Source organism: Nematolebias whitei, chromosome 23 (genome assembly GCF_014905685.2).
Source record: "Nematolebias whitei isolate Nwh7 chromosome 23, NemWhi1, whole genome shotgun sequence".
In the NCBI taxonomy this organism is placed as follows: domain Eukaryota; kingdom Metazoa; phylum Chordata; class Actinopteri; order Cyprinodontiformes; family Rivulidae; genus Nematolebias; species Nematolebias whitei.
The window spans coordinates 179951-191255 of NC_056520.1; the positions used below are offsets into that span (position 1 = coordinate 179951).

The following is an 11305-nucleotide window of genomic DNA, read 5'->3' on the forward strand; positions in this document are numbered from 1 at the left end:
TGAACTTTGACCTTGAATGGATGAATTAATGTCGGAACAGTGAATTTAATTTAAAAACGCTTCGGTGCTGAACTTTGACCTTGAATGGATGAATTAATGTCGGAACAGTGAATTTAATTTAAAAAGGCTTCGTTGCTGAACTTTGACCTTGAATAGATGAATTAATGTTGGAAATGTGAATTTAATTTAAAAACGCTTCGGTGATGAACTTTGACCTTTAATTTATGAATTATTTGAACATTGAACCAGTAACACCTCCAATAAACAAATCTGATCACCAGGAGGTGCTATCAACACTCTGTACTTTAGTATTCCTCCTCCTCCTCGGGTGCACTCTGAGAAGGAGTCTGCTCCCTGTATAAAGCCGGCTCCTCCTCCTCCTCGGTGCACTCTGAGGAGGAGTCTGCTCCCTGTATAAAGCCGGCTCCTCCTCCTCCTCCTCGGTGCACTCTGAGGAGGAGTCTGCTCCCTGTATAAAGCCGGCTCCTCCCGCCTCCTCCTTCCTTCTTCCTCCTCCGGTGGCTCCTTCAAGCTCTGCAGCTTTCTCGTGCTCGTCATGGGATTCGGTGACCTGAAGTCGGCCTGTGGCCTGAAGGTTCTCAACGACTTCCTGTTGGACCGCAGCTACATCGAGGGGTAAGTAGCCGGTGGAACCGCAGGGTAGAACTGAACAGAACCTCCTAGAACCGCACGCAGGGCTCTGAAGCTGCAGGCGCCGCCGCCATCTTGGATTGCCGCTACGCTAACGATGCTAACAGTTAGCTTACAGCCTTGCGCGGTTTCACCGTTAAATCCCGTCACGGTGACCCGGAAAGTTCCGTGATTCGGTGGGAAATTGTTTAAAATGACCGCAGAGAGCTGCAGGTTCTCTTTGACTTCAGTATTAAGTGTTTATATCAAACAATTTTATTAGTTTTTAACTGAGTGGAGTCACGTGGGCTGACTGCGGCTGCGCAGTAGGGTGTTGGATTTTTTAATTTTTTAAAAATAAATCTTTGTTAAAGCAAATGACAGGTATACAACAAACGAATGAATGAAGTATGCAGAAGAACACAACACGTATATGAACAAAGAACCAGGGGTGGGATTTTAAGATTTACAGATAGAAATTGTCCCAAGGGCCTTTTTGTTGCTGGAGAAGAACGTTCCCCTCCAGAAGAATCGGTCCAGAGGACCTGACTGAACTTTGTTGGAGGTTCCTCCTCTGTCCTTTCAAACGGAGTGGTTTTGTCTTTCTGAGTCCAACGCAGCAGTTTGTCAGGAATACATTGGGTTTCAACAGGAAAATGGACTCCTGTCCATATGTTGGATTTAAGCTGTCATTTTATTAAGAAGGGGACAGTCCTCTGGCTGTCCTGCATGTGGACAGGAGGACGACACAGCTGTGGACTGAAACTTGGTCTGCATGATGCTCTGAGCGTGGTTGGTAACCATGGTAACATAATTTCTGTCCCCAGGTTTGTTCCGTCCCAGGCTGACGTGGCGGTTTTCGAGTTCCTGTCGGCCCCGCCCCCAGCTGACCTGTGCCATGCGCTGAGGTGGTACAATCACATCAAGTCCTACCAGAACCAGAAGAACAGGTGAACCTGCTGCTGATGATGTCATCGGGCCAGCCATGTCCAGCTGTCACTGCCTAAACTCCACTTCCTGTCAGTCTTCCAGGTGTAAAGAAACCTCTGGGTCAGTATGGACCCCCGGGTGTGGCCGACAGCACCTCAAGCTCTGCCCCCGCCGCCTCCAAAGAAGATGAGGATGACGACATCGACCTCTTTGGCTCTGATGAGGAGGTGAGGTCACAGCGAGGGCACGGTGACATCACAGGCGGTGGGTTAGTCTCTTGACCTGATTTCTGTCTCAGGAAGACGCAGAGGCCGCCAAGCTGAAGGAGCAACGTCTGGCAGACTACGCCGCCAAGAAGGCCAAAAGTACGTCCTCACACACACACACACACTGACCACCTGACTCCGTGATGATCCACCAAACACCATCTTTCGGCTGACTGCCTGATGGACACCTTCTACCTGACGAGTCTCTGCCTCCAGTCAGAGTGAAGCTGTGTGGTTTCCATGGTAACTCTGTCTCCCTCTCATCCTTTAGAGCCCGTCCTCATCGCCAAATCTTCGCTCCTGTTGGACGTGAAGCCGTGGGATGACGAGACGGACATGGCCAAGCTGGAGGAGTGCGTGCGCAGCATCGAGATGGACGGGCTGCTGTGGGGACAGTGTAAGGAGTACTACACAGCATTACATGCAGTACTACAGTACTATACACAGTACCATGGAGTACTACAGTACTATACACAGTACCATGGAGTTGCGCGTTGAAGTCTGCAGAACTGATGATTTAACTCACCATCTTTCGGCTGAAGACTGATGGATACTTTTTGATCTGAAACCTGCAGACAGATGTTGAATCATTATGTCATTTATTGAGCATCAATAACTGTGATTGGGTTTTTGCAGCCAAACTGGTCCCAGTGGGTTACGGCATCAAGAAACTTCAGATCAGCTGCGTGGTTGAGGACGACAAGGTGGAGCTGCGTTTCCTGTTTGAGAATTGACTGGATTATTTACCTGTACTACAGGTGTGTTAAAGTGTGTGTGTGTTTCAGGTGGGTACAGACATCCTGGAAGAGAAGATCACTGCCTTTGAAGACTTCGTTCAGTCGATGGATGTCGCCGCCTTCAATAAAATCTAATAAAGCACTAAAAACAAACTTGCATTATTTGTTCATGGATTCTTTTCATTCTCTCGTGAAAAATGAAAATATTACATGTTCCCCATATAAATTATAAATTGATGACGTAGTTTAAAAAGGCCCCAGATGTGCTGCGGCTGGCTGCACTTCTCAGGTCTGCCTGCAGGGGGCAGCGCGCTCCCGCTGGCCTCACGCGTCGCCGCGTGCACAGCTACAGAAGAAGATCCGAATCGGCAGCGGAAGCTCGCGCAGAGGAAGGACAATGTTCTGGAAACCTCCAGTTGCAGGTAAATTATCCTTGATCGATTGTTTTCAAGCCACGACCTTCAGAGAGCGTAGCCGGCAGTTTTCTGTGACGTTACCGCGAAGCTAACGGCTAGCTGCTGTGCCACGTTACAGAGGGCGTCGCCATGGTTACCGTCAGGTCCGTTCAAACGGGAGTACCCGCACTTCGTGAGGAGTGCGTGTAGAGCCCGATCACCGCACTGACATCTTGTTTTTGAGCTCATTGTCAGACACTCGTTGCTAGCATTGGAGGGTTGTGATTGGCCAGAATCTGGAAGAGCTGGGCTTTTATTGGTCAGTTTGTCCTAGACACGCCCCCTTTAAAAGCGCTCAGGAATCCTTCGTGTTTGGATGTGTCACAAATCCAGATGTTTTCACCTGCTGCTTACAAAGACTAACTTTCTTCTAAAGAGTGAAGTTTATTTTGCGTTTGCTTGTTCGAGGAATAAACTGCAGAGTTTAGTCAACATTTTTAAAACTTCGTCTGTGTAAGGGTCCTGCTGAACATGATGGCACTCTTCATAGTATTAATCTTTTTAAATATGATGGCACTCTTCATAGTATTAATCTTTTTAAACATGATGGCACTCTTCATAGTATTAATCTTTTTAAACATGATAGCACTCTTCATAGTATTAATCTTTTTAAACATGATGGTACTCTTCATAGTATTAATCTTTTTAAACATGATGGTACTCTTCATAGTATTAATCTTTTTAAACATGATGGCACTCTTCATAGTATTAATCTTTTTAAATATGATGGTACTCTTCATAGTATTAATCTTTTTAAACATGATGGCACTCTTCATAGTATTAAACTTTTTAAACATGATGGCACTCTTCATAGTATTAATCTTTTTAAACATGATGGCACTCTTCATAGTATTAAACTTTTTAAACATGATGGCACTCTTCATAGTATTAAACTTTTTAAACATGATGGCACTCTTCATAGTGCTTAGGGTTAGGGTTAGGCTTCTCTGTAGCTCAGGTCAGGTGCTTCTGCCGCTGTTTCTGGTTCAAAAGTGGCTGGACCTGGGGAATGCGGCACCTGTAGCCCATTTCCTGCACACGCCTGTGCACGGTGGCTCTGGATGTTTCTACTCCAGACTCAGTCCACTGCTTCCACAGGTCCCCCAAGGTCTGGAATGGGCCCTTCTCCACAGTCCTCCTCAGGGTCCGGTCACCTCTTCTCGTTGTGCAGCGTTTTCTGCCACACTTTTCCCTTCCCACAGACTTCCCACTGAGGTGCCTTGATACAGCACTCTGGGAACAGCCTATTCCTTCAGCAGTTTCTTTCTGTGTCTTACCCTCTTGCTTGAGGGTGTCAATGATGGCCTTCTGGACAGCAGTCAGGTCGGCAGTCTTACCCATGATTGCGGTTTTGAGTAATGAACAAGGCTGGGAGTTTTTAAAAGCCTCAGGAATCTTTTGCAGGTGTTTAGAGTTACGTCGTTGATTCAGATGGTTAGGTTAATAGCTTGTTTAGAGAACCTTTTCATGATATGCTAATTTTTTGGGACAGGCATTTTGGGTTTTCATGAGCTGTATGCCATAATCATCAGTATTAAAACAATTAAAGACCTGAAATATTTCAGTTGGTGTGCAATGAATCTGAAATATATGAAAGTTTCATTTTTATCATGACATTATGGAAAATAATGACCTTTATCACAATATGCTCATTTTTTGAGAAGGACCTGTACAACTTCCACGTTTCACGACCTGGCACCTATCGGTTATATAGGAAGAAATTGTTTGTATTGCAGAAAATGAACATTGAAGTCAATTTTTGTATTTTTGCTTAGACTACTAGAGGACAAATTGACCTCATTTCCTTAAATTAATTGTTAAAATTTAATAGTTTTCATTTGATACTATTTCTATCTTAACACGTGATTCTTGACCTGCCATTGTGTATCTATTCCTACCAAACCCAGCCGGTCGAAGCAGATGGTCCTCTTGTCCTGATCCTGGTTCTGCTAAAGGTTTCTTCCTCATGAGGGAGTTTTTCTTTCCACTGTCGCCTTCATGCTTGTTCAAGATGAGAGTTCAGTGATGGAGTTAAACTCAAAGCTGCTCCTCACATAAATAATGTTCAATTATTATTTTATAGATGAATGTTTCTGTTCAGTCCCTGAGACGACTTCTGTTGTGACTTGGAGCTTTCGAAATAAACTGAACTGAATAATGATCAACTGTATCAAACGCTTTATGGAAATCAGTTTATACAGCACCAGTTACTTGACCTTTATTCAAAGCAGCACATATATGTTCAGTAAATAGTATTGTTGACATGGTTGATTGTGAAGCATGAAAACCATGTTGGCTATCACTTAACATATTATTAACCTCTAAATGGTCAAGAAATTGGTTTAATAGTGTTTTTTCAAGTAGCTTAAAAACCCGTAAGAACTGAAATTGGCTGATAATTGAAGTGAGGGGACTGTATCTGTGGTTACAGGTGTATACCATTGTGTTCCATTACCCAAGGAGGGCGCCCCACCCTTTCAACAGAACCAAACAGTCTGCCTAGGGACATCCACCCCCACCCACCCATGTTCCACTAACGGTTGGGGAGTGGAGATTGTGATAAGTGGCCTAGCATTAGTACCGTAGTGCTCCGCTACAATTATCACCACGTGTATTACCTGTGGTTACAGGTGTTTGTTACCTGTGTTTCAGGTCTCCTGTCAGGATGTCACACTCTTCTGTTGAAGGTAACAACACAAACATTTAAATTGGCCCAGTTTAGTTTTCACTCTCTCACTGTAACCTGTGGTTCTATGTCAGGTGACCAGAAGAATGTGGAGCTTACCAGCAGGTGAGTGAACGTGTGTGTGTGTTTTAATATCATCAGTGATCAGAAAGACGGACAAAGTCTGAAAGGACAGGTGAGATGACCAGTCTTCTGTGTTTGACAGTATGTGGGAGGAGTCTGAACCAGGTCCATCTAGGGATCCGCCAAGCCGTCAGGGTTATTGTGGATACTGCAGAGTCCTGTACAACAACCTGGACCAGGTAAACACACACCTGAGTCTCTTCATGTGACTGAACTGTTAAGTCATGGGGAGTCAAATGATGACATCATTATGTGTGTGTGTTAAAGCACCTGTCAAGTCTCAGACACCTGGATTCTGTGCGGACATCGTCCAGAGGCTCCACCTCTGTATCCTCCACCTGCAGCAATCAAACCAGACTGACGCTGCTGGAGCGCTTCCTGCAGGACGTCCTACAGCACCACCCGCACCGCTACAACGACCCCAGGTGAATCAAACAAACACCTACACAGGTGAGTAAAACAAAAACAAGTTAAACTTTTACCTGTTTGCAACTTCTGTGTTTCCATTAGACCATCCCACGATGACCTTCCATCAGTCTCCACCCCCCCAGCGCCAAGAGCGAAGCTCGATGAACTCAGTTTCTCTGATGACAGTCGGTCTTCAGGCACCAGAGAAAAACCGCCCAGTTCTGATGATGGGTCCTGTTGGCCAGCCAATCAGGGAGAGGACTGCAGCATGCTCAGCAAACCAGGAGAGAGGACTGGTCTGGAGAGACTCTCAACTCCAGTCAGAGAGCAGGACGACAAAGGGACTGTTCCTGCTGGGTGCACATGTTCACCACAGCCCAGAGCCCTTCCTCCCAACTCTCAGGCCCCGCCTCAGCACCCTCAGGCCCCGCCCTCTATTCACAGAAAAGCCCACAGGAAGACCAACCGAAGGAAACCCAGCGAGTCATCTTCCTCTTCTCAGGTCTCCATGGGCCAAGTTCTCAAGCCCCACCACGAGCAACGTCCCAACACAAATAGGAGGCCCCAGACCTTGGCTCTAACAGACCCAAGACCCTGTGCCCACACAAAACCAAGGTCCCAGTTCCCCAAAGACTTGGAGCCCTGGCAGAACTGGCAGAGGGAGAGAAGGGAGGCTCTGAAGGAGGAGACTTTCTCAGACCAGAGTGATCTCCTGGACCAGACCATCGACAAGGTTGGTTGTTCGTACAGATTATTCTGGCTTTGATGTTCCTTAACTGATTAGAGAAAATTATTGACCATTCATATTACTTTTATTAAAGCCAGTTTACAAGAGCTTTACAGAACAAAAAGGTTTAAACATCCACTTTTTAATTAAAAAACTGAATTCTCACTTTAATCCAACCAACCTAAACTCCAAGACAGATCTGACCATTTTGGTTTCTAACAGATGTGATGTTATCCTCACGGACAGAAACCAGATCTACCGTTCAGTTTCTAATGTAGAATTTTTTAAAATAATTGTCATGGGAGACTAAGAAAGGACAACATACTAACCCAACATACATACTAAAGCTTGATCATCTCAATATCAAACTATCAGTCTTCATGATTATACCAGGCCAGGTCTATCAGTCCTGATCTCATCCTGCAGGATGCAGTGGCACCCAGGTAGGTAAAGAATGGATCCCAGGTCCGATATCCTTCAAGGCTGTATATGGAATGATATCAGCCAGAGTCTGCTTACACTGACTGAGGGTGGGGGCTTTATCACTGATCCATACTGTCAGGATGCATTTCCAAGCACAAGTATGTAAAAGGCAGTTGTTGCAAATGTCAGCAGGAAGCTCCTCAGTCAGTCCCAATAGGCAAGTCCTTGTGCTCAGAAGCAGACTGCACTTAAAATATATATCAAACTGTTGAACTATTGCACCACAGAACTGTTGAATATAGGATCAAGTCCACAAGCAGTGAATAAAAGATCCACCAGCAGATTGACATTTAGTACAGAGTTCTGATAGCATTGGATTCATTCTGTGCCTGGCCTCAGGAGTGATATATAGCCTGTGCAAGATCTTAAATCATCTCTCCCAAGAGGAGTTAGACACCAGAACCTTTGAGGGCTGACTGCACAAGGCCTCCCAGTCCTCAGTCTCTATTATACCCACATCAGTTTCCCATTTCAATTATCAACATTGAGATCACTGAGGGCCCTATACACTTTCTGAGTGAAAGATTTGGGCTGAGTATTATTCACTAATAGGGACTCTATTGGAGAGATGGTCAGACCACCAGCAAACTCTTTCAACTTACATTGAATAAAGTTTCTGACTTGCAGGAATTTAAAGAACTCTTTATTGGTAACGCCATATTTACTTTTAATTTGTTGAAATATGAGAATGGAGCCTCCCTGAATCATGTCTCCCACAACTTTTATACCCCTGTGATCCCAGTTAGCGAAACCAGACCGAAGTCCAGGTTGAAAGTCGGGGTTCTCATGAATAGGAGTTAGCAAGGAAAAACATCTGTTATCTCCTTCAAATTTCCTGATTTTACTTCATATGTTTAACATGTTATTTAAAAGCATATTGTCTTTTACCAACTCCGCAGCCCTAGCAGATGAGACATATAACAGATTCTGTAAAGGCCTAAACCATCTGGTTCACAACTGAGCCAGACAGAGTCGGGGTCATCTAAACACCATTCCAGAAGAAACCTACACTGTACAGCTCATAGGTAAAGAGGAAATGAGGGTCCTCCCCTTTTAACTGGTAAACAGAGATTTTGTTACGCCAAATAAAATATATAATAGAGCTATTTAAAGTTGCACTAACCTTTGATAGCCAAATTGGCAACATCTGAAAACAATACAGGAGGCGGGAGAGAGTGTTCATCTTAATCAGATGCATACGACCCTAAAAGGACAGAGGCAAGCCACACCACCTATCCAGGTCCTGTTTTATGGTATGTATAAGAGGTGCAACATTTAATTTATATAAATCTTTCAAGTTTGGTGAAACTTATACCCAAATATAAAGTCCTGTTAGAGACCAATGAAAGGGGTGCGAAATGCTTGAATCCAATGTTTGTGAGCAACCGAGAGGCAAGGCTTCACTTGTAGAAAAATAATTTTGTAACCAGAGAAAGAGCAATAGCTATCAATTAATTTGATCAATTTAGGGATAGAGTGTGTGGGAGAGTCTAAAAAGATCAGAACATCATCCGCATACAGCGAAATCTTATACTCGTGATTATTTAAGCAGACCATCTTGTCTAATGGTGGAGGCTAAAGGCTCCATAGCTAGTGCAAATAATAATGGGCTCAAGAGACAGCCTTGTCTAGTACTCCGTTCAGTCTTGAAATTACTAGATCTGAGTCCATTTGTGATCACAGCTGAAAGAGGTGATGTGTACAGAATTCAAATCCATCTTCCGGTAATATAAACCTCCCCTAGGCCGAATCGTTGGAGTGCGTAGAAAAGGTATGGCCACTCCAGCCTGTCAAACACCTTCTCTGCATCGAGCAAAGTGACCAGAGCTTCTGCATTATACAGAGAGGAATGCTGAATAATGTTGAGTAGACACCTCACATTGTGCGAAGAAAACCTTCTACGTATGAAACCAGTTTGGTCATTGGAGGGAGACCCATTTTCAACCATGAAGCCATGATCTTTGCCAGAAGCTTCAAGTCAACATTTAGAACTGAGACAGGTCTGTATGAAGAGCGTTCTTCAGATGGTTTCCCCTTTTTCAGCACCAAGGAAATATTATCCTCAAAAAGAGATGGAGGGAGAGCCCCAGCGAGAAACAAAGATTTCAACATATCAAGTAAAGGGTTAACTAGGATGGAATTAAACTTTTTATAAAATTCTGCATTAAAACAGTCAGGGTCTGGGGCTTTGTTGTTGGGGAGTAATTGGATACAATTCCTCATTTCACTTAGAGTAATTGGTTTGCACAGGCTATCCCTCTGTTCACCTGAAATTTTAGGTAACTCCACTTTGGTGAAAAAAATCACTCATATCTTCTTCTGACAACAGGTTAAACTGTGAAGTATATAACTGCTTGTAAAATTATTTTAAAGTGTTGTTCATTATTTTATTGTTATAATTACGTACACCGGTTGAATCTTTAATAAACAAGATAGTCTGAGTTGGGGCCCTGTTTCTAAGAAGGTCGGCCAGGTATCGATTAGGCTCATAGGCGTTGCAACCATTATGTGAAGGGGACAAGTCCCCCCCACATTAAAAAAACGTTCATTTGGACCCCCCCACTTTTACTATGAAACATTAGTTCAGGCGGCACAGTTTCTCTTTCTTCGTGAACTAATCCATTCCACTTGATTAATAGGAGAATACTCAAGCTACTAAAACTCCACTCCAGGTTTTCCTGGTTACCTCCAACTCTCCACCGTCCCTTCCTGCCTCTTGCCTCGGCAGAAAACGTGCACAGGTGGAGGAGGTGGAGGTACCTGTGTTCCTCGCTCGCCAGTTTAGCAGCTTAGTGTGGGCAGTGGTTGACCAGGGGGTTGATCATCAACATGTATTCATGTTAGGAGGATGTTTGAGAGGAGCTACGTCTGTAGCATATTATCTCAGCAGTAACTGTGACGCTGCAGGTGTAAGACTCTGTGTGTTCAGGTGCATTAAAGTTAAAATGTCTTTAAAACCCCACACCTTACTGTCCTCAAGCTTCATGAGAATCATCATTTAGATGAGGAGTGTTGAACACAAGTAAAAAAAGTCCAGTGGTGATGATTTTTATTTCTCTATAGACAAATAGTGCCGACCTGACGCTCTGTGTTAAAGTGTATTAAAGTTAAAATGTCTTTAAAACCCACAGCTGAATTTACACAAAGTTGGTGAGAAACATGTTACAAATGTGTGGAATTAAAGGAAATCTAGGTGAAATGTTGCTTTTTTGTACATTAGTGAACACCTTTATTTATGCGCACACACACATCGTGTCCCCCCCACATTACGGATGCTTCTGACACCCTTGATTAGGCTTATTAGCAAACTCATCTTTTGCCTCATGAAAAATAGACTTTTCACCGTTCTTTGTTAGTAAAGACTCCAAAGCAGTCTTAACTATTTGTATTTCATTATCTAATTCTTCTGACGGACATGGATTGTGTTGGGTCTGAAGTTCATGCAGCTCCATTTCAAGTTTTCTTTGCCCTTCTATTCCTTTTAAGTCCAGCGGTATCTCATAATCAGATCATAATCTCATAATCAGGTCTCCCTTGTAAATGAGTCCCCGAGGCTCAATGGGATTAACGTATAAATAAAGTTGAATGAATGGTATAAGATTCTAAAAAAGTTAAATCTGGTCCTCTGGACATTCAAAAAAACAAAACAAAGCAAATCAACAAAAAAATGTAGAAACGTTTCGTCTCTCATCCAAGAGACTTCCTCAGTCTGAGGAGCTGTATTCAGCTCAGTCTCTTAAATAGCACCTTCTCAGGGTGGATCAACCAGTTTGCTGCTGACAACCAAAACCAGCTGATCACATGATCAAGAAGGACCATCAGCCTAACAATGGATCATTAGCACCTGATGGCTGTTTACT

General features: G+C 43.8%; 2 protein-coding genes across 2 annotated transcripts in view; both read left to right on the top strand.

The window, feature by feature from the left end:
• The first annotated feature begins 432 nt into the window (after positions 1-432).
• On the top strand, positions 433-2722 carry eef1b2 (eukaryotic translation elongation factor 1 beta 2). Its single transcript, XM_037696540.1, has 7 exons — positions 433-636; positions 1458-1580; positions 1655-1787; positions 1859-1925; positions 2098-2223; positions 2463-2530; positions 2612-2722. The coding sequence occupies exons 1-7, from the start codon at positions 557-559 to the stop codon at positions 2696-2698; spliced, it is 684 nt and encodes a 227-aa protein (XP_037552468.1). The 5' UTR covers positions 433-556; the 3' UTR covers positions 2699-2722.
• A 235-nt stretch (positions 2723-2957) lies between these two features.
• zdbf2 (zinc finger, DBF-type containing 2) overlaps positions 2958-11305 on the top strand; it is a 10493-nt gene continuing 2145 nt past the window's right edge. Inside the window, exons 1-6 of the mRNA XM_037696709.1 lie at positions 2958-2985; positions 5671-5705; positions 5779-5809; positions 5910-6006; positions 6095-6252; positions 6338-6968. Coding sequence (XP_037552637.1) covers positions 5684-5705; positions 5779-5809; positions 5910-6006; positions 6095-6252; positions 6338-6968 — 939 coding nt within the window. The 5' untranslated portion in view covers positions 2958-2985; positions 5671-5683. The remainder of the gene's footprint in view (positions 2986-5670; positions 5706-5778; positions 5810-5909; positions 6007-6094; positions 6253-6337; positions 6969-11305) is intronic.